The sequence below is a fragment of the Eubalaena glacialis genome, chromosome 12, assembly GCF_028564815.1.
Source record: "Eubalaena glacialis isolate mEubGla1 chromosome 12, mEubGla1.1.hap2.+ XY, whole genome shotgun sequence".
NCBI lineage: Eukaryota > Metazoa > Chordata > Mammalia > Artiodactyla > Balaenidae > Eubalaena > Eubalaena glacialis.
Window position 1 is genome coordinate 49,198,726 of NC_083727.1, and position 23,959 is coordinate 49,222,684.

Below are 23,959 nucleotides of genomic sequence, written 5' to 3' on the forward strand. Positions count from 1 at the left end.
TTTCCTTCTTCTGTTCTTATCTCACTCCAGAGCTGCAGAAGTACCTGTCTTGTAATGTAAATTGGATCCTTTTAAAATCATTTAAAATCCTTGAGTGGCTTCATATTGTTTATAGAATAAAATTTAAGCTTCTAACCACAGCCTATGTGATCTGACCCCTGCCTGCCTCTGTAACTTTGCTCACTGTGTTCCATCCAGAAACACTGGTCTTCTTTCAGTTCCTCTGATGTGCTGAGCTCTTTCCCACCTTTGTACATGCAGTTTCCTTTCCTTGAGTGCTCTACCCCTCTCCAGTCCTTCAAATCCTTCACCTCTCCAGAGAAGTTTTCTCTGACTTCCCTCCTTAAAATAGGTTGTTATTATTATTATTCTGTATCTTAGCCCATTCTTTGTTTCCTTTAGTACTTTACTATAGTTTGCAGTTATTTTAATTTTTTGTTTATTAGTTCTTATGTGTTTCTCCCACTAGCATGTAAGTTCCATGAGAAAAAGGACCATGTTTGTCTGTCCATCATTATATCCCTTGCACCTTGTATGGTGTTGGGCACTTAGTAGACAAGGCTCAATCACTGTTTGTTTGAATAAATGAATGAGGTAAAAGTTCACACCCATCCTATGATAGCAACAGTTAGGTTAAAGATAATTATCAGCTTTATATTCTAATTTTTTTATGTTTAATGATTCCTCAGAACTTTCCTATACATATTCTCATTTCAAAGTTGAATCTCCAAACAGCCTAGTGGAATGAATAATGAGTCACCAGTCTTTCTATATTTTTGGTGGGCATTTGTTAAAAGCATAGCCATACTTTTAAGTTAGTTGAGTTACAAATCTAGAGACCTGGAAGCAAAAGATGAGCTGTTCAGTCTAATTTATGGCTGCCATTCTCTTTTTTTCTCCCGTTCTCATGTTTTCTATGTTTTTTTCTTATATAGGTCTCCTTTTCCCTTACCATGCATTGTAACTTCTATGATTCCTTTACTCCTTCAGTATTGCCTACTTCTTTAAGTAGGCAAGTTGCATCTAGCTATCAAATTAAAACTTGAACAAATTTAATTCCAGTCTTCCTAGACTGTATACTATACTGAAGCTGGGTTAAGAGAGAGGACCATGATCTTAGGCTCATTTCAGGGGTTCCTTGTCACTTAGCTATCATGATTCTAGAAAATATTCTATGAAAGGATTCTTAATCCATCTAAATTAATTAAATGAGGTTTTTTTTTTCACTATCTGTGCCCATTTTTATTCTCATTGTTATATTAAAAAACTACAATTATCAGATATAATTTTTTAAATATAAAAATATCTACTCTTGAACTCTGCTCCATTCTACTTTCTTTCTCCCAGAGAGTCTCCCTGTGGAGAAATTCTTTTGGCAAAATCAACTAAAGTCAACAGCAGAAAGTAAGGATTGCAGATTAAATTATACAGAGACTTTCTTGGCCAGAAGAAGCAGAAAACTGAATTTATAGAATTTCCAGGCTATATTTTGGGGCAATAGATACAAAAGCAGAATCCTAGATGTACAAAGAATTGTAGGGATTTGATAGTCTTGTATTCAGTTTTTGAAATTTATAAGATTCTAATTGTAAAAACCTAAGATTTTTAGCAAAAACAAAGCAAGGATAATGTGGACCACACCAGTGCAGATTTAATTCTCTTTTTTTTCCATTTATCTGGCTAAAGGTATAACTCCTATCTTTAGACAGAGAGCTATATTTATGTATATGAAAAATACCAAAGCAGGAGGAATAAAGAATTGAATTTTGCTGGTGAGAGAGAATGAGATCAGTCATATAATGTGTGTTTCACCCCTTCCTTCATGGCAACAAAAATGGGGTGAACAGCATCAAACTAGACAGGAAAAGGGTAAGTGTTATTTTAAAAAAAGAAAAAAAAAGGGTAAAGGGTAGGGGATAGGGAGTGATGGTCAGAGTAGGCCTTTCTGAGGAGGTGAGTTTAAGCAGAAACCTGAATGAAGACTGAAAGTAAGCCATACAAAGGTTCAGGGCAGAACTTTCTAGGCAGAGGAAATGGCAAATTACTTGAGAGTGGATCAAGTTAGAAGGGGCTGAAATGTTTAGAATGGCTGGAGGAAAAAGGAAGCGTAGGTGTGAGATAAGATTGGAGTGAGTGGTAAGGATGAGACAAAGAACGTTTTAGACCTTTTTATTTCTTTATTTCTTTATTTCTTTATTTTTGGCTGTGTTGGGTCTTCGTTTCTGTGCGAGGGCTTTCTCTAGTTGTGGCAAGCGGGGGCCACTCTTCATCGCGGTGCGCGGGCCTCTCACTGTCGCGGCCTCTCTTGTTGCGGAGCACAGGCTCCAGACGCGCAGGCTCAGTAGTTGTGGCTCACGGGCCTAGTTGCTCCGCGGCGTGTGGGATCTTCCCAGACCAGGGCTCGAACCCGTGTCCCCTGCATTAGCAGGCAGATTCTCAACCACTGCGCCACCAGGGAAGCCCCCTTTTTTTTTTTTTTTTTTTTTTTTTTTAATAGAAATTGCTTTACAGCAATCATGCAGATGGTTCTGACCTAAAGGCTTGAAATAGCTTATATAAAAAAAAAAGTTGTTTAAATATACCTCAAATAATGACTCTGTTGCCAACTTACTCCTGTAATTGAGGTCTACTACACTGTCAGACATGGCAGAGAGAAATGGTGTCCTAATGAGGGTAAGTTCTATCTAGTGCCCATCATAAGGGGAAAATATTTTTTTAATGAAAAGAAATTGAGTTTATCCACCTAAAGATTTAACCAGCCACTATTTACAGACAAACTCTAGGCAAATACTTTTTATTTTGTCTATAAATTCAGACCTATTTATATATTGTTTCTAATTACGTCATCTGTGAAAATGGTAGTCTGTATATCAGAGTTTCAGATCCTCCTGAAATGATGTAACATGATAGCCCAACTTATTCCTTCTTGCATTGAGGACTTGTTTCTCTCCCTATCACATAGATTTTTGCTTCTCCCTTTCCCCCCTCTAGCTGATACCCTGAGAAGAACCGAGCCTCAACGTAAATAGGGTCCTTAGTAAAGCCGTCGTCTTTTCAATCTCTTAAGTTCCTGTCTACATAGTTTTCACAGGTTTCCTTTGATTTGAGTGTGTGTTTTATACACACATATGCATATGTACATATGTATAACAGGTAAATTGTCTCTGCTTAGTGAACTTGTAAAATTAATAACAGAGACAAAGAAAGTGAAACAAATTCTGTCAATTAAAGGACTTTGTTGATGAACAGCTTTAGTTTTTGACAGAAAAAGTGGGAAATGGGAAAAGGTATCAGAAAGGTCTCTGTTCTTCTCATACATGGTCTGAGTAAAGAGTCACTTTTTAATAGAGCCATGATGATTGAAATTAAGGTATAAATAGTTTGCTGCTCCTTTTTGTCCCTAGTTTTTTTTTAAGTGGTATTTTTAAACTTTTTTAAAAGAAGTAACAAGAGTTTATCATGTCATATGTTAACCTTGTGGTAGGTTTAATTGAAAAGTCTTGGAGGTTCTTTTGTTTTTTGGGGGGGGTGTTGGTAATATTCAATGTAAGTAAGACTGAATTAGGCCAGCTGAGTCCATTTAGGGCAATACGTTGCATTATTTCATCTCTGATGAAAATAAATTGAAATATCTTTTTCTTTTATTTCAGGCCTTTTTATGGTTATCATGAGAAGGAAAGACACTTTATGAAGATCTATCTTTACAACCCTGCAATGGTGAAAAGGTACAAAGATAAATGAAGTAAAAAATGAATAACTATCACTTAAGTATTTTAATAGTAAAAAGAAAAATCTAGAAGAAAGGCCTGTATAGTTTGTAGCATTATTAAAGAAAGAGACCATAATATGTACATACATGTGTAAAGAGAGAGAGTCATGGCTTGGACTCTAGGAAGGATATTTTAAGGGTAAGGGACCTTGTTTTACACCCAACTGCTTTTCTGTCTTAGATTTAGAGAGTTTGTAGAAGTATATAAAGAGAGATGGTTGGCTGCCTTGTGTAAATAATCCTACTGCCCTGCTAGCCAGACCAAATGTTCAATACCAAGAGAAATTCGTTCTTCAGTTTCAAAGCAAGGAGAAGTATGTGAGAGTGAGGCCAGAGTGGGAGAGCTTTCTACTGTGAACTTAACCACTTTTCAGTACCTAAAAGATTTTTCTGATGAGATAGGTGATGTTATTAACATTTTTTTCCATATTGTTTAATGAAATGTATCACCATTTAGAAGATTTATATAACTTAGTGGATCTATATTTTCCAAACGACCAGTGCATGACGTTAGAAAATTATGCATGGGTAAAAGTACTCCAAGTGTTAGGTAGACCAATAGATTTTAATATAACAGAGTACAAAAAGTTCATTGATATGGTTTCAAATTCCACATTATTGCTGACCTTTAAGAAACTACCACTCCATTGCATTTCCATGTAGTAGAAACAAAGATCAACGTTTACCTGAAAAGGCTATTCAGTTACTCTTCCTTTTTCCAATTATTTATCTGTGTAAGGCTGGATTTTCTTCATATGCTTCAACCAAACAATATATCAGAACAGACTGGGCTGAAGCAGATGTGCGAATCCAACTGTCTTCTATTAAAACAGAGGTTTGCAAAGATGTAAAACAATTCCTCTTTTCACTAAATTGTTTTTGTTTTGGAAAACATAGGATTTTTTAATATATAAAACACTGTTATTTATGTTAACATATAATGGGTTTATTGTTGTTATTTTAAAATTAGTAAATAAGTTTCCTAAAATTTTCTGTTTTAACTTGATTTGGTAAGTGTCAATGGATATAAGCCACATAAACAAAAGCTCTTTGACGCTGTCAGTAATTTTTAAGAATGAAAAGGGGTCCTGGGGCCAAAAGTTTGAGAACCATAAAAATAAAGCTCTCTTAATTTTCTATCACAGATTCTTAAAATCTGTTCACAGCCATTCTGTCCTTCTCACCGCCTATTACAGTGGAAGAGATTTACCCCCTTACCTCTAAAGCTCATATTCCACCCTCTTTGACCTTTTCTTCCATCTATCAGTTATCCCCATCTCCCTTTCCACACCATTTAAATATTAATAAGACTCTGTTAATTTTACACATACACACATTCATACTCAAAGACATTCATACTTACAGCTATTCTCCCAGAAGATTTTTTTTTTTTTTTTTGCCTGTGTTGGGTCTTTGTTGCTGCGCGTGGGCTTTTCTCTAGTTGTAGCGAGCGGGGGCTACTCTTCCTTGCAGTGCATGGGCTTCTCATTGCGGTGGCTTCTCTTGTTGCAGAGCACGAGCTCTAGATGCGCAGGCTTCAGTAGTTGTGGCGTGCAGGCTCAGTAGTTGTGGCACACGGGCTTAGTTGCTCCACAGCATGTGGGATCTTCCCGGACCAGGGATCGAACCCATGTCCCCTGCATTGGCAGACCGATTCTCAACCACTGCGCCACCAGGGAAGTCCCCTCCTGGAAGACTTTATCTATACTTTGTGTGTTCAGTGTCTTACCTCCCATTCACTCTTTAACTTACTCCAATATAGGCTCTACTTCAACCATTTCACTCAAATTGCCTTCATTAGAGACCTCAGTGTTGTTAAACCCAATTAACACCTCTTTGTCCTTACCTTTTGACCGCTTGTCAGTGCTTAGGTACCTTAAAATCTGCTTTGATGTAAACCTTTTCTGGTTTTCCTCATACCTTTCTGGTCATTCATACTTACAACATTTTGTCGATTCTTCTTTTAACATTGTGGTTGTTTCTTGGACTTTTGTCTTAGGCATTGATTTTTTTCTCTCTATATGTTCCCTTCACTTTACAGTCTTATATACTCCCATTTTTTTAAATCTTTATGCATTTGGCTTCCAAATGTATATCAGTAGCTTGAATTTTCCTCCAGAGCTCCTGACCAGTATATCAAACCATCTGCTGGATAAATAGAATAGCACTATAGTTAAGAGTGAGGGGTCAAGTCAGAGAAAATTTGGGTTGAATTTTAGCTCTTCCACTTTTTATTTGTGTGATTTTGGACAACATTTTGATCTAAGACCCAGTTTCTCTGTTTATAAAATGGAGATAGTAGTACCATAGGTAGTAAGAATTACTTGAGATTAAGCATTTAGAGCACCTAACACAGTGTCCAGTACATAGTGCCCCAAAATATGTTTGCTTCCTCTACTCTGTTAATAAAATTATCCTTATCCTCATCTTTATTATCATTTATTTCTAATATTTTTATAGAAATCTCCCTGAATGCTCCAGTATACCTAAACTCCAGTATGTCTAAAACTGAGTTTGTCTTTATTTCCTCTCCAAATAAAATCCCCAAACAAACCTGTTTTCTTCCAGTAATGTAGCACCACCAACTAGCTGCTTAACCATGATATCTAGGCATTATCCTCAACTCATATTGTCTCACCCTCCATATCTAGTTAGTCATCAAGGCCTGACCATTTTATTCCTTATATGTCTCCTGTATCAACACATTTCCATGATCCTTGTTAAAGCCACCATCATCTTAGTTTTTCCACAGTAATCTCTCACTCTCTGTCTCTAGTGTTCTGCATTCTCTAGCTAACCTGGTCATTTCATTTTCCTGCTCTTCACTTCACAGGCAAATTCCACCACCTTTTCAGATGTCTTTAATAGGCTCTGCATGATATGACTTCTCATTACCTCTCTACCCTCCCCCCACCCCCACCATAGCCTCTGTCTCTAAGCCTCATTCAGTGGTTTCAGTTCTTGAATAAACCACATTTTCTTGTGACCCTTTACATGTGCAGTTTTATTCGCATGATATACTCTTCTCCTCTCTGAGAAAAAGTATTTCCAGTTCATTGTTTAATCTGCTTTAGAGACTTCTCTTCAAGAAGGCTTTGCAGAAGCTACAGTCTGGTTAATATCCCTTCTAGATGTTTCATATACTTCCCCTGCATAGCACTTGCACTATTTATAATTGCCTATTGTTTGTATTCCCCATCATGAAGGAAAAATAACTCAGAGAATAAAAATATCAAAAGTGGTAACATCTCTGTGTGGTTGATTGAGTCATATGTCCTTTTTTAGAATTTTTGTATAATCTTTTCAATTTTTTTTCTGAACTTTCTTAAAAAGCTCATATTTAAAAAATCCTTTTGACATTTTGGGTTTTTCAGTATAGTTAGCATTAAATTAGTTTTAGAAGTCAAAATATTCTTCATTCAAGGCATTTTTTGTCATTTTCTTTCAGAGCATGCCGCTTACTTTAAAACTTGATTTTAAACTTTCAATTTCCAACAAAATACAAATTTCCAGTATAATTGAAATCAAAATTTTGTGTGCTAGTATAATGTGTTTTATTCTCTATATTTGTATAGTCACCATTTCACTTAACATTTTAGGAAACATAATTTTATGATATAACTTTTTTTTTCTAATTTAGGATATGTGAACTTTTGCAAAGTGGAGCCATAATGAATAAATTTTATCAGCCTCATGAAGCGCATATTCCCTACCTCCTACAGCTCTTCATTGACTACAATCTGTATGGAATGAATTTAATAAATCTGGCTGCTGTCAAGTTCCGAAAAGCAAGGAGGAAAAGTAAGGTTAATTTTGCAAGTTCAAATTAAAGCTTTGAACAAGTATTATGTAATTTATGATTTATAAAATAATATATATTTAGAAAATAAATGCTGAGTGGATAAAGAATAAAAAGAAATATGCAAAAATGTCTTAGAGTGTATCAGGAAAAGAATCTCAAAATAAATTTTTTTGGTAATAGCTTTATTGAGATATAATTCTCACGCCTTACAATTCACTCATTTAAAATGGACACCTCTGTGGTTTTTAATATATTCACAGAGCTGTGCATCCATCACCACAATCAAATTTAGAACATTTTCAACACCTCTAAAGGAAATCCTGTAGTCTTTATCAATCACCCCCAATGCTCCCATGCCTCCACCCCTTAGCAACCATGAATCTTCTTTCTGTCTCTCTGTTTGCCCATTCTGCACATCTCATATAAATGGAATCATATGTTTGTTTGTTTTCACTTAGCCTAATGTTTTCATGGTTCACCCATGTTGTAGCATGTATCAGTATTTCATTCCTTTTTATGGCCAGGTAATATTCTGCTATGAATATGCTACATCGTTTATTGATTCATCAATTGACGGATGTTTGGGTTTCCTTCTTTTGGCTATTATGAACAGTGCTGCTGTGAACATTCATGTACAAGTATTCGTGTAGCCGTATGTTTTCATTTCTCTTGGGCATATACCTAGGAATAGAATTTCTGGTTAAAATGCTGTAACATCTTTTGCATTTTATTGTTGGATTCCTTCTCCTCTACTTAAAACAAAGTGAAACCAACATTTTTCCTCCAACCGTGCTGTCCTTTCTGTTATAATTATTTTCTTCTCTTTCACTGACAGACTTTTAAAACCAAAAGTTAGCTTTTTTTTCTCTTGTTGTTTACCAGCTATTCTTTTTTGGTTTAACTCCTTGGGTTTCTTCTACCATACCCAAACTGTGCTCTGAAAAGTAACCAGGGAGGACTTTTTCCCCCTGAATGGTGGGTTAGGTTATTGGGATCCACCCTCCTACTAAAACCAATTTAAGAACTAGGTAAGATTTTTTTTTTTAAAAATCTTAATCTATCGCAGAGATTATAAACAATAAAGACGTACTGGCCAAAAGAGGAGATAGAGTGCTGAAAACAGCCTTTGCCCTGAGGGGTTTGCTAATCCTGGCTGCCTCCATTGAGACAGCCTTACTAGGTGAGGGAGCCAGAAACAACAACTCAGGGCCTGCTGGACAGGTTGGAACCCTCCAGAGTAAGGTAGGGTTTCAAAGAGATATACCCAAACTAGGAAGTGGAACAACTTTGAGGCATTTCAGCCCAGTTTGAATCTCCTGGGAGTAAAAGAGATTCCCAAATCTAGAACTTCATCTTAGGTGGTGGAATCATTGGGTATCCATATGCCAGAAAATAAAAATAAGAGACCAGACAGATACTTCATACCTTGTATAAAAATGAACTCAAAATGGATCATAGACTTAAATGTAAAATATAAATCTATCAGACTTCTAGAAGAAAACAATGAGAAAATCCCCTGACAAGTTGATTTCGTCAAAGTTAAAAACTTTTTCTCTGTAAAAAATAATATTAAGAGAATAAAAAGATAAGTCACAGACTGAGAGAGAATATTTTCAAATTACATATCTGATAAAGTACTTATATCTTGAATATATAAAGAATTCCTAAAACTCGATAATAGGAAAGCAAACAACCCCATTAAAAATGGTCAAAAGACCTGAACAGACACTTCAACAAAGAAGAAGATATAAGGATGGCAAACAGGAATAGATGATTCTCAACAATATATATCATTAGGGAAACGCATTTTATTTTATTTATTTTTTTATTTTTTTAAAAGAGCTCCTGACTTATTTATTTATTTATTTATTTATTTGACTGTGTTGGGTCTTCGTTTCTGTGCGAGGGCTTTCTCTAGTTGCGGCGAGGGGGGGCCACTCTTCATTGCGGTGCGCGGGCTTTTCGCTGTTGCGGCCTCTCTTGTTGCGGGGCACAGGCTCCAGACGCGCAGGCTCAGTAGTTGTGGCTCACGGGCCTAGTTGCTCCGCGGCATGTGGGATCTTCCCAGACCAGGGCTCGAACCCGTGTCCCCTGCATTGGCAGGCAGATTCTCAACCACTGCGCCACCAGGGAAGCCCGGGAAATGCATTTTAAAACCACAAAGAGCAACCATTACACACCTATTAGAATGGTTAAAATCCAAAAAAAACTAGGAATAAACAAATGCTGGTAAGGATGGGAACAGCATCAACTCTCATTCATTGCTTGTGGGAAGGCAAAATGGTGTAGTCACTTTGGAAGACAGTTTGGCAGTTTCTTGTAATGTTAAATATAGACTTACCATATGACCCAGCAGTTACACTCCTGTATGTTTACCAAGTGATTTAAAACTCATGTCCACCTAAAAACCTGTATGCAAATGTATATAGCAACTTTATTTCATAATTGCTAAAAATCTAAAGTAACCAAAATGTCCACTCAGTGGGGCAGTGGATAAACTGTTAATATACCAATACAGTGGAATGCTATTTATCAGTAAAACACATCAAGCTCTTGATTCATACAACATCGATGAATCTTTAATGCATTTTACTAAGTGAAAGAAGCCAGACCTAAAGGACGACAAGTTGTTTGATTTTATTCATACAACATTCTGGTAAAGGCAAAACTATAGAAATGTAAAACATATTAATGGTTGCCAGGAGTTGGAGAAGAGGAGAATGTTGACTACAAAGCCAATATATAGGGGAAATTTTAGGATGAAGGAATTATTCTGTATGTTACTGGCATGGTGGTATGATTCTGTGCATTCTTGAAACCCATGAAATTGTACCTTAACCAAGTATTGATGGTTAACATCTCCAGTGATGGCATGTGGATATCGTGTCCCCTCTCATATGATATGATGAGGATGCTTCACATCTGTGGTATTCTTCATGGAAACCCATAATAACAATCTAATCATGAGGAAAACATCAACAAACCCAGATTGGAGGACGTCCTATAGGTGAACTGACCAGTACTCATGACTGTCAAGGTCATGAAAAACAAGGAAAGACTGAGAAATAGACCAGAGGAGACTAGGGAGACATGATATCTAACTACAATGTGGTACCCTACATTGGATCCTGAAACAGAAAATGGAGAGTAGTGGATAAACTGCTGAAATTCAAATAAAGTGTATAGTGTAGTTAATAGGAAGGTATCTGTGTCAGTTTTTTTGTTTTGACAGATGTGCTATGATAATGTAAAATGTTAACAATGGGAGGGGTGTGGTAAGGAGATTCAGAAACTGTACCATCCTTGTAACTTTCCTGTATTTAAAATTATTCCAAAATAAAAAGGTTATTGGGGGAAAAAAATAACAGTTTGGTTATCAGTGTCAAATACAGCTGGGAGTTCAAGAAGAATTGACGAATGGAAAAGGTTCTAGAGAATGTACGGGAGGTATTTATAGGAAAAGGAGGTCAGTTTTACAAAAGTTTGCTTCCAGTAGGTGAAAAAGCATGAGAAAAGTTTGAATTAGCAAATATATGTAAGCCATTTATTTTAGTTATAAAAGTTAGATGAGTATTGGAAGGGATTTTTTTTCAAAATATGGAAAATTTTTACAATTTGAAGGCAGAAATAAATGAAATTTCATTGGGGGAAATTAAAAGCAGGGAAATTTCAAGTATGGTGAAATAAAATATTTATTTTAGGTTTTTGTTTTGTAAAAAAAAAATAGATAAAAGATTATAATGAAATCATGAAAAGAATAGGTGAATTTTTTTTGTATTTTGTCACGTAATATCAGACTCATAATTAAATGGACAGTAAACTTCTTATTGTAAATATGTTACATATATATGCACAACTTAACATTTTATTCTTGTAAGACAAGTTAATTTAGTACATAGTGTAGTCTTTTGAAAGTAAATTCAAAAGTGAAAAATATTTAGAAATTTTAATATTACATATGCATATACCATTTTGTCTTATTATTCAGTTATATACTCAGTTGCCAAATGAAACGGAGATGTTGCTAATTACTGTTGTTAAGGTGAAGTATATAGAAGTACTTAAATAGAGTAAATATTTTTAGCATCACAGAGGGACTTTTTAAAGTTCTCCATAGTGGCTTTATATTACATTTTTAACATCCAGAGTTGAAAAGAATTATATATGTATTTATAAAAGAAAATAATACATGAAGTAGAGGTCAAGTGTGAATTCTTATACTGTGATAGATAACTTTGAATTAGTAAATTTGTATAGATTTTTCACTCATATAAATTTCTTAGAAAACAATATTTGTGTTTTAATTTACAACTTGCAAAGTAATTTCATATAAATGCCCTAGCCACATAACAACAAAGCCTTCAAAAACTTCTGAAGGTATATAGAATCAGTTACATGGTTTGTTATGTGTTTTGTTAAAATAGCAAAGATGGTAAGTCTAATTAATTGCATAATTTTGTGATCAAGCTAACCAAATAAGAAAAAGTATCAAATTTAGTGGGAGAGGATTGCAAATTTAATATCTTTCTTAATGTTAGGATTCCTTCTATGCCACTCACTCAAGCTTTCTTTATCTGAAAATTTAAATTCCCCATAAGAGATCACAAAAAAATTGCTAAAATTTAGAGACTACTTCCAAAGCATGGCCCCAGGACTCAGTTTCTGCAGCTGGGACAACTAAGCAAATGCATAGTTCCCTCCAACTGCTCGTCAAATTGTAGTTGCATTTGCCCCAGGTTTCCACTCACTGTTACTGCCATTACTTTCGAAATACATTGTGTATTTTCTTTTTATTCAGGGATTAGCATTAAAGTATGTTTTGAATTTTATCTGGAATCTGATTTCCACTAGAATTTTAGTTGAGGCTCATATAGAATACCCTAGGAATTTAAAGTCTACAAATATTCTTAGTTCTTTATTTTTAAAATGAGATTTGAAGCATACCTATCACAATAGCGCATTTAAATGTATCATACTTTTATTCTACTATGAAAGTATTGTGGCCATTTCTCTTTCATATCCATATATTGCAAATACTTTTCCCCATCTCGGTTTGGAGTCGTTACTCTCCACTGTGCATATGCATTCCGGTATGTTTATGAATTTTTAGGATACAATTTTAGGAACTGGTCATATGGGTTGTATACTAATATACTTAAAGGGTAATTATATGTAAGTTAAAAGTGGAACTTACCCCTTTTACCTTTTTATTCCTAGGTGATCCATTACGTGCGAGTGGATCTTGCAAGAATCAGCTACCAGGAAGAAATTCTCTTACTGGTACTTTATTTCGGTGGGAAGAAGACGAAATACCAAGGTTAGTTTATGTTGTAAAGGAAAGGAAAAGTTATTTACATATATCCTACTCTATTCAGAAATCAATGGTTAGCATAATTTAATTTTAACCTTTATTATAATTGTTTTTTATCTATAAGTTTATCAAAAAAGCAAATCTCAACATTAGTATATTACATGGATCATAGATTTCAAGAACAGACCGTGAAAATAGCATGAAAATATACCTAGTTATTACCTAATTAATAAAAGAAATCTGGATGTGTTTATACTTCTCTCCAACATCCATCTTCTTTGTACATTCTAAATTGACATCCTATAACTTGTCAAGTAAAAATCGCATAATAAAATAACAATTTAAAACCTAAATGGCGGGACTTCCCTGGGGCGCAGTGGTTAAGAATCCATCTGCCAGTGCAGGGGACACGGGTTCGATCCCTGGTCCGGGAAGATCCCACATGCCGCGTAGCAACTAAGCCCCTGTGCCACAACTACTGAGCCTGTGCTCTAGAGCCCGTGAGCCACAACTTCTGAGCCCGCGTACCTAGAGCCTGTGCTCTGCAAGAAGAGAAGACACCGCAGTGAGAAGCCCACACACCGCAGTGAAGAGTAGCCTCCACTCGCTGCAAATAGAGAAAGCCCGCGCATAGCAAAAAAGACCCAACACAGCCAAAAAAAAACCTAAATGGCGAATATTTTTAATAAAAATAACCCCTAAATATTTCCAAATATTAAATATTTGTGGGGAAAAAAGTGGGTTGACATAGTATATATGAATAATACAACTTATAATTTCTTTTGACTTTTATTATTTATTAGACTTTCTTAGAGACGGTAACGTATTCCAAATGTTTAGATTTCCCTACCATAAAGCAGATATATAATCAGTACCTATCTAAATTATCAGTAATAGCTTAATCTACATAGAACTCATAGGATTTCTGTTTTATGCCACAAAGTTGTTGCCCAAGCTTTCTTGATCCTTTTATTGATCATTTGGATATTGATAGGGTGGTATGGTTTCCTCTTTTCACTACACATATGTCACCTGATACGTTTTTAATTTTATTTATTTATTTATTTATTTATTTATTTATGGCTGTGTTGGGTCTTCGTTTCTGTGCGAGGGCTTTCTCCAGTTGCGGCAAGCGGGGGCCACTCTTCATCGCGGCGCGCGGGCCTCTCACTATCGCGGCCTCTCTTGTTGCAGAGCACAGGCTCCAGACGCGCAGGCTCAGCAATTGTGGCTCACGGGCCTAGTCGCTCCACGGCATGTGGGATCTTCCCAGACCAGGGCTTGAACCCGTGTCCCCTGCATTGGCAGGCAGATTCTCAACCACTGCGCCACCAGGGAAGCCCTCCTGATACGTTTTTAAGCAGATATTTTTTATGTAAAGTGCAAAGTAGAAAAAGTGTTTAGTTAAATGACTTTATTTTTTATTTCAAGGTAAGAAAATGTGAATTTATTAATCAGTTGAAGATAAACTGTCAAAAATATTTGTTCAGAGCTTAATTTATATAGTTTAAGATCTTAATATGTTCTTCACGGAATTTCCATATTATAGAATTACTTGGGCTTTTTAAGACCTAAAATTAAGAGAGAATCTCATTAAATAATGATTGAAATACATTGTTTCATGACTGGAATATTATACCAGAATGAGACTTCAAAGACTTCAAATGGACAGTGACTTGCTTTACCTCTGGATTCAGTTAACATGTATCAGGACTTTTTGGTAAAAGTTGTATATGTACACATACACATGTACTTCTAGGTTCCTTCTCAGATACAGCAGAATTGTTTTTATAATTGTGTTGAAGTGGTGTCAACTTTAGAGAGAGCATTGTTTACTACATCAAATTCAATTTCTAATCAGTCCAGAGCAAAGTGACTGACAAACTATTTACTGTCTCATTTTTATGCCTGTGATACACTTCCTCTATGTCTCTAAAATTGGAGCAAATCAACTTAACCCAAGGATTTTACCTACCCACTAGATCCCGTGGTTTTCAAAGTTCTACACCGAGTAACTTGTTTTTTGCATGATCAATTCAAGTTCAGGTTTATTTTTATTTGAAGCCTTTTTGAACAAACATCTTTCTGGTTAGGTCATAAGACTATAGTAAAGCTTCACTGCTTATGAGTTAGTTTGGAGAAGCTCTCTGTATTATAATGAAAAGTTTGAATCATTACTTTTAAGAGCAAAGGTATGAAAAGGCAAACTAGTGAAACTAGACAAGGTATTCAGAATTAGAATTTATAATAAATGTAGGCTAGCTATATATTTTTGTCCCAAGTTTTTAGGATTCTTATATTAAACATGAAAATCCATAATTTCATCAAATACAGATAACGTAATGTCAAACATTTTTGCCAAATCAGTGCTCTTAAATTTTATTAGTCTCATTTTTATCCCCAGTACTAGCACCTTCCTCTAGGTACCTTTTTTTGTTTGGTTTTTTTTTTAACCCAAAAGTATTTTATATCCCTTCACAAACATTATTTCAAGGGCCATAACAAATAGAGAGCAACAAACTCATAATAAGAGTGCTGAGTTAGCAGCTGTACTAACCTTACCTGCTAGCTTGTTGTAAATTACCACATATCATGGACCTTCAGGGTCATTTGCCAGAGTGTTGAATTCACAAAAGTTGAGTCTACTGCAGTAATATCAACCTGGCTGTCCATCAGAATGATCTGAAGAGATTTTTTAAATTGTAGATGTCTGAGCTCCACCCTCAGTGATTGTAATTACTGACTGTAATTGTCTGTTGTGTTAAGCTATGAACAGAAATGTTCAGAGAGGCATGGTTGTCTAAATACCATTGTATTGCTTATCTACCTTTCATGACTAAAATGAATGGTCTACATGTATTTGCTGACTCAATTTTTTTACTCACTTTTTCTGTTCACTGGAAACAAATTTTTAATTCTGAAAACTACTTCCTTTCCCTAGGAACTCCTCCTATACTGAATGTCTGAAGTAGGCAAGAAATAGTTGTAAATTTCTACTATGAGATTGCATTTTTTAATGTTATTGTTTCCCTCCTTTGTCACAAATGTTCTACTCCTGGAAAATTCACCCTTGAAATGTATAATACAACGCTTCCAAAAGTGTGAAACTTTTTAGTATAAAGGAGAAAACTGTTGGCCAAAAACTATTTTATCTGGTACTTTAATTCATGGCATAACTGATGTTGGTAAATTATATGGGTAAAGAAGACAAGCTATATTGAGAATTACTTTTTCTGAAAGTTAAAGGGATGGATATATTGTGATAGGTTGACTAATATGTCCCTTCTCTATCAATGGTAAAAAGATATATGTGTGTGTTGTGTCTATGCATATATATAAATAGTAAAAGTTCTGTGGTTTAACAAATTAAAATTAATCTCTAATATTCCATCAAAATTTCTATTCAAACACCCATTCCTTAGGTATAGACAATGGAAAATGAGGTTTTGTTAATGTTTCTCATAAAACATTTTTAAATGTTTCAAATATTAATGAAATCTTCTATCACCCACTTTCTAGTAAAAGTTCTCTCCTTTTCATTTGGTGTCCCTATTGGTAGGAGATCTGAATTTTGGAATGGATAAACTGGGATCCATACTAGTTGTCTTATGTTTATTCTGTCAAGCAGGGACATGTATATGGTGTCATCTTAAATCTTTCATGTGGCTCTGATGAAAAACAAAAATGCTTTTGGGTCAAAGAGCATTAGTGGGAAATAGTTCTCTGTAGTTCTCATGAAAAGTAATGACCTCATGGTGTCACCTCTTTTCCTAGCTATGATCCCACTATTGGACTCATGTGGTTTCTCAATTCTATAGTTATGGAAAATTTTTAAACATTCCCCAGCTCAGCAGTAGTTGAGGGCAGGGAGAACAGTATCATTTGCCCACTTTTCAGTATGTTCACCTCCCCTCATCTCTTGTTATATATATATTCCCTCCTCATTTTTAAAAACCATCTATGATTGCTGAGATAGATGCCTCTGGGCAAATAATTGCATGTGTGTATGGTTTTTGATGCATCCCCTCTGTTGTCCCTCTGTTATTTTATCCCATCCTGCCCTGGATGTGACCCACGTGCTGAAACATTGTACATTCCTTTTCTATAAAATATAGTGAACCAAAATATGTAAAATAGACTCCAAAAGTATCTCAGTGGAGTTGTCAATTTTGTGTTTCTCTTCCTGTTTTTCATTTCTTTGTATATACACACAGAGTATCAATTATGTCATGAATAATTGTGAATTAATATAGTATCACTGGCTTTTCTGGTTACCACGTAAACATGAAAAATTGTTAAGTAATAAAAATCTTAAGAAAATTTTCTCTTACATAGTTATTGTGTCTTTTGATACTTCTTTAATACAGCTCTTTAATACTGGAAGGTGTTGAACCACAAAGTACTTGTGAATTAGAAGTGGATGCTGTAGCTGCTGATATCTTAAATCGGTTGGACATTGAAGGTATATACACAGTTATTCTTAATATATGTTTTTATTTTTAAAAATCCATGACCAAAGGATGGAAAAAGTAGGGAAGAAAACATTACTAGGGAAGTGAAATTATTTAAAGAAGGAGGATGTAAAATGTTATGAAGATTTTTTTCTGTACCTCTGATGGGATAGTCATTATTTTTTCATTTATGCTTTCATTCATATGAGTTTGTTTGCATAGACATGAACCTAAAGTAAGTGTGACACTAAATAAATTAGCCATTATAAAAGAATTTACTATGCTCTGCTTTTTAATTTTTTTATTTTCAGGTTATATACCAGGGAGGAGACTTTTAGGTCTGTTGGCTATCATCAAATGTTTGAATCTTATTCACTTGCTGTGTTTTTGGGAACTAGTAGGAAAACTAAAAAAGGAGTAATATAGTAAATATAGGTTGGGATAATTTGTCTGTTTTATTACACAAAGTAGGTAATTGTTTTTCTTAAAAGACAGTATTTTTTTTTTAAGTATGGATTTTTTTAAGCAAGTATTTTTCACTTTGACCCTTGTAGTATTGAAGTATTATTATGATTACAGCTCAAATTGGTGGAAACCCTGGTCTACAGGCCATATGGGAAGATGAAAAGCAACGGCGAAGAAACAAAAATGAAACTTCTCAAATTAGTCAACCCGAATCACAAGGTATAAATGATTTTCTTTTAACTGGATATTTTAATGGAAAAGTTTAAGCCATTGAGTTTTTACCTTGACATTAGATTTTGCTTTTCAAACTACCTTTAAATTTTCTATATATATTTTCCGTATTCTCATTGCTCTGAACCATAATTCTGTACGTCCGAAGTGTCACTCATTGTCTCTGTGACATGAGAAATTGACATCTTCATTGGCCTTGGTTTTCACTGGTAGTACCTTTTTCTCCTTTTTCATTCTGTGGTATGTTTTAACCTCTTGTATTTCCAAATGAGCTATAGAATACTTACAGAAGAGCATGAATCCCAACTTCGTTTAGTTCATTACGCTTTGAAAATGTCACCCATGAAATTCTGCCCCCATGTTATTTTCTGGGTATGTCATATAAATTCTGACTTGGATTACCTTGTACATCTCTGAAGAAAATACTCATTTTATTTTTTACTAAACCCTGCTATATTCAAAAAATATTTGAAGGGGCGTAAGTAATGCCATGGATACAACAAAAATTTTTAAATAAAGGTAAAAGAATAGAAGACATAACTCAAAAGGCAAATGTATTTGAAATACAGTAGTAAGCCTGTACTGAAGTCCAATTAAGATTTGTATTATAATCTCTTGGACACTAAAAATCCTTTGATAAGTTTTGAAAGCCTTTAATGCCTTTTAAAATAGAAATATTTTATAAAGGGAAAATTTCTAGGTTCAGGGTATATGATACATTTATAGGTAGAAAATAATGTTTTTCTCTTTTAGATTTAAATTATAGAACTTAATCTTAGACTGACTTTAAGTGCTTAATTTCATAGCTTCAGTAACAACCATTTCTCTCTTGTTTGATTTATAATAGGACTATTTTTAGGTGGTGTTATATGTGTCAAGGATAGGAAATTGCTACCATTTTAAAAGCTCTTCTAGGAAAAAGGAAAATATTTCATTCGTTTGCTATCTACATTTTTTAATGCACTTTTAAAATTCAAAGACCGCAGGTTTGTGCCAGCAACAGAAAGTGAAAAAAAATTTCAGAAGAGACTTCAGGAAATTCTCAAACAGAATGATTTCTCTGTGTAAGTGGTTATTTATTATAGATCTCAGAACTAATTTTATTGCTTTGATATATAGTTTGTTATAAAGGATATGTTTTAATTAAGCAGAACATTATCAGGATCTGTGGACTACAGCGATGGATCCCAGGAGTTCTCTGCTGAATTAACATTGCACTCTGAGGTTCTGTCTCCTGAAATTCCTCACTGTACACCGGCTAACATGGTAGAAGTCCACAAAGACGCAGAGTTGAGCAAAGGTGAGGTTTTCTTTCAAGTGTACAGAAAATACCATAACAGACATCCTGTGTATCTAGCACTGAGATATTAGTATTTGGTTGAGTTAGCTAAATTTTTTTTTCCCTAAGAAGTAAACATCATTGATGTAGCAGAGACCTCTCTCCCATTCTTTTACCTTTTCTTCATCTCTAGAAGTAAGCACTATTTTGAAGTTGGTACAAACTGTTACCATATATGATTTTATATTTCCTTATATATGTATGTCCAAAACATATACTGTTATTTTAGGTTTTAGATTTTACATAAATGGTGTCCTACTTGGCGTAGATTAAGCAACTTGCTTTTTTCATTCAGCATTATGTTTTTTAACAACTTACTTGGTGTGTAATTTATGTAACATAAAATTCACTCATTTTAAGTGTATAATTCAGTGATTTATAGTAAGTTTACAGAGTTGTACTAACATCTCCATAATTCAATTTTAGAATAGTTCCTTCTCAAAAGATTCTTTTTGTCCATTTGCAGTCATACCTCCAACCCCAAGTAACCACTCATCTACTTTCTTGTCTCTTAAGATTTGCCTTTTCTGGATATGTCATGTAAATGAAATCATACAAAATGTGATCTTTTGTGCCTTGCTTCTTTCACTTAGCATAATGTTTTCAGGCTCATCCATATTGGAGTATCTCTATCAGTATTTCATTCCATTTTATTGCCTAGTAGTATTGCATTCTACTGATATATTTTATTGACTAATTCATCAGTTGATGAAAATTTGAGTTGTTTTCACTTTTTGGCCCTTAAGAATAATGCTGCTCTGAACATTTATGTCTTTGTATGGGTATATATTTTCATTTTTCTTGAGTAGATACCAAGGAAGAGAATTGCTGGATCGTTTGATAAATTTGTGTTTAATTTTTAATAAATTGCCAAACTGTTTTCCAAAGTGACTGCACTGTTTTACATTCCCACCAGCAGTATATGAGGGTTTCAGAAACCCCACGTTCTCACTAACACTTGTTATTATCTGTCTTTTTTTATATAGCCATCCTAGTATGTGTGAAACGGCATCTCATTATGGTTTAATCATCATATCCCTCATTAATAATGATGTTGAGTATCTTTTGTGTCAGCAATAATAACTTTGAAATCTATCCTTGTTCTTACATGTTTCTAGGTCATTCATTTTAGCTGCTGATTAGCATTCTTTTGTAAGACTAAACAAGTGTTTCTGTTCTCTACAACTATTAGATGGTTTTCACTTTTGCACTGTTGTTAACAGTGTTACGTCTGTCACCTTGTGGCCATGTGCAAGAGTTTCTCTACAGAAGACATACAGAAGTGTAATTTGCCAGGTCTTAGGGTGTATGTATTATACTCTACCTAGATAGCGTCTATTCTAACAGGGTTTTTGTAATACAGTTAGCTTATACATGATTGCTAAATAAGAGAATAATGAAAGTTTTACTTAGAAGTCATGTTGTTTCGCATAAAATTTTTCTAGGCAAGGGGAGCCAGAATAGGAAGAGTAGAATTGCAGCCTTCAGAAGGAAAGGAAAAGCCCTCTTTTCAGTGCTGCATTGGCAGCAGGGGCTCTTTTGACTGTATTAAACAACAGCTAGAAATGAGCACCTGCACCCACCCAGGGCTTCCTCCTTCCCTAGAGTTGCATCCTAGCATTGTGCCCTCTGTGACTCATGGCAGGTTTCACCCTCTCCTCAGTACTTTAATGGCAGCCTTTTGGCTCAGAGCTCTACTTCCATTTGCTTTGTCTTAGCATCTGCCAGCCCCATCCTAATCGAAATGTACCCAGAATTTCCATACTATTATTTTCTGTGCATTTTTAATATCTGCTATGACAGCCTCCAGCCACACTGAGCTGCCTGCCTGACTGAGCAGTTTATTTCCTCGGGTACCAATTATTGATTTTGTTAGTGTTCTCATTACAGAGTTGCATAAGTTTTGTCTTAGCCTTTTATTTTCCTTATAAGCTCAATTTTAGTGCTTAATTTTTCAGATTTTGAGGTATGTTAACTATAAAACTATCACATTTGGTAGTAAAGCCAGTATTTCAAAGTTGCTCTATAAAATCTACCTAAGTTTGTATTCCCATGATGTGTTAGAGCTTATACTTCCCTACATCCTCAACAATATTTCATAGTGTAAGATGTAAAAATTTTTTGCCATTTGCATTCTTTGAAATCTAAATCTCCTTAGTTTAATCTGCATTTCCTGATTACTAATAAGTTTGAGCATTTGGATCTCGTTATCTGAGAATTGCTTATTCATGTTTTTTGCTCATTTTCTATTGGATCTGTACTCTTTTTCTTATTAATTTGTAGGAATTCCTCATATTTTCTGGATATCAAGCCTTCCTCAGTTATATTTATTGTAGAGATATTTTCTCCTCATGTAGAATTACACTTTAAAGTCTCCACAAAATTTTTTTTAGCTTTTTTTTTTCCATTTTCTTCCCTTTTTTTTTAAAGTGTTTTACATGTCTTCAATTTTAACCTTAAATTTAACAATTTTTTTCCTTTACTGTTTGGTTTTTGAACCTGGTTTACAATTCCTTCCCTATCCGGATGTAATGAAAGTTTTCATCCTTAAGGTTTATGTGTGCTTACAGATTGGATTTTCACATATAGGTCTTCAGTTCATCTGACATTTTACTTGTGTATATAGTAAGGATCTTACTGTTATTTATTTTTCTAGATATAAAGAGCTAGTGGTTCCAACATATTTATTGAAAAGTTTTTTTTTCCACTGAATTTCCCAACCTCGGTTTTGTTCTCCCATGTTAATATCATACTGTTGCTTTGTAAGTAATGATATATATCAGGAGCAGATCTTCCCTATTTAGCTTCAAAATTATCTTATTTACTCTTTTTTTTAAATACATCTTTATTGGAGTCTAATTGCTTTACCATGTTGTGTTAGTTTCTGCTGTACAACAAAGTGAATCAGTTATATGTATACATACATCCCCATAACCCCTCCCTCTTAAGCCTCCCTCCCACCCTCCCTATCCCACCCCTCTAGGTCGTCACAAAGCACCAAGATGATCTCCCTGTGCTATGCAGCAGCTTCCCGCTAGCCATCTACAAAATTGTCGTATTTACTCTTGATCTTTAAAAAAAGTTTTCCCGTGTTAATTTTAAGATCAGATTGTTTTGTTTCTGGGAAGAACCCTGTTGAGATTTTATTGGAAATTTATTGAATTTATAGACCAATTTAGAAACATTTTAAGTCTTTCTATATACCAAATTAGCTCATTTATGCACATGATATATTTCTCAGTTTATTTGGTCTTCTTTCATGTCTTTCAATAAAGTTCTGCAATTTTTCTGGTAAAATTATTTTATATCTTTTATTAGATATACTCCAGGTGCCTTATAAATGTTGCAGTTTTAAGTTTATCTTTCAAAAATTAACATCTTCTGGTATTAGGAACTTCACTGACCTTGTGTGTCAGTCTTATATCCAGCAACTTTTATTAGTGCTAATAGTTTATATGTCTTTTTGATTGGATTTTCTGTGGATAGAGTCATCGTCAGAAAATAATAATTGTATTACTTCCCTTCCCATCCTTATACTTTTTCTTTTTTAATGTTTTAATGCAGTGCTTAAGAACTTAACAGTAATATTAAGTAGATATGAAAAAAACATTTTTCTTGGCTTTAAAGTGAATGCTTTTATATTTCATCATTAAGTATGAAATTTACTACAGGATATTGGTAGATAAACTTTAATCAGTTTATTATCTCTTCTATTTCTTGCTTGTTAAGAAGTTTGGGTTTTTTTAAATCATGAATGGATATTTTACCAAATGTGATTTTTTTTTATTCTCTTTTTTTTTTATTTTAATTTTTTATTTACTTATTTATTTATTTTTGGCTGTGTTGGGTCTTCGTTTCTGTGCAAGGGCTTTCTCCAGTTGTGGCGAGCAGGGGCCACTCTTCATCGCGGTGCGCGGGCCTCTCACTATCGCGGCCTCTCTTGTTGTGGAGCACGGGCTCCAGATGCGCAGTCTCAGTAATTGTGGCTCACGGGCCCAGTCACTCTGTGGCATGTGGGATCCCCCCAGACCCGGGCTCGAACCCGTGTCCCCTGCACCGGCAGGCGGACTCCCAACCACTGCGCCACCAGGGAAGCCCGTGTTGTTTTTTTTTTTTATTCTAATGTTTTGTTGTGTTTTTTTTTTAAATAGTAATCTTTTATTTATTTATTTATTTTTATATTTACTTTTGGCTGTGTTGGGTCTTCGTTTCTGTGCGAGGGCTTTCTCCAGTTGTGGCAAGCGGGGGCCACTCTTCATCGCGGTGCACGGGCCTCATCACTATCGCGGCCTCTCTTGTTGTGGAGCACAGGCTCCAGACGTGCAGGCTCAGTAGTTGTGGCTCACGGGCCTAGTTGCTCTGTGGCATGTGGGATCTTCCCAGACCAGGGCTCGAACCTGTGTCCCCTGCATTAGCAGGCAGATTCTCAACCACTGCACCACCAGGGAAGCCCCTACCAAATGTTTTTTTCTGAAGATATTGACATAATCCGTTTTTCTCTTTTACTCTGTTAATGTGGTAGTTACATTAATAATGTTAATGTATCTAATGTTAAACTATCCTTGCACTCCTGAAATAAATCCTTCATTGT

At 34.9% G+C, this 23,959-nt stretch overlaps 1 protein-coding gene across 1 annotated transcript in view; it reads left to right on the plus strand.

Annotated features, from left to right (window-relative positions):
* REV3L (REV3 like, DNA directed polymerase zeta catalytic subunit) overlaps nt 1-23,959 on the plus strand; it is a 196,111-nt gene that overhangs the window by 64,200 nt on the left and 107,952 nt on the right. Inside the window, exons 3-9 of the mRNA XM_061207643.1 lie at nt 3,651-3,725; nt 7,410-7,570; nt 12,789-12,888; nt 17,250-17,344; nt 17,913-18,017; nt 19,009-19,093; nt 19,181-19,329. Coding sequence (XP_061063626.1) covers nt 3,651-3,725; nt 7,410-7,570; nt 12,789-12,888; nt 17,250-17,344; nt 17,913-18,017; nt 19,009-19,093; nt 19,181-19,329 — 770 coding nt within the window. The remainder of the gene's footprint in view (nt 1-3,650; nt 3,726-7,409; nt 7,571-12,788; nt 12,889-17,249; nt 17,345-17,912; nt 18,018-19,008; nt 19,094-19,180; nt 19,330-23,959) is intronic.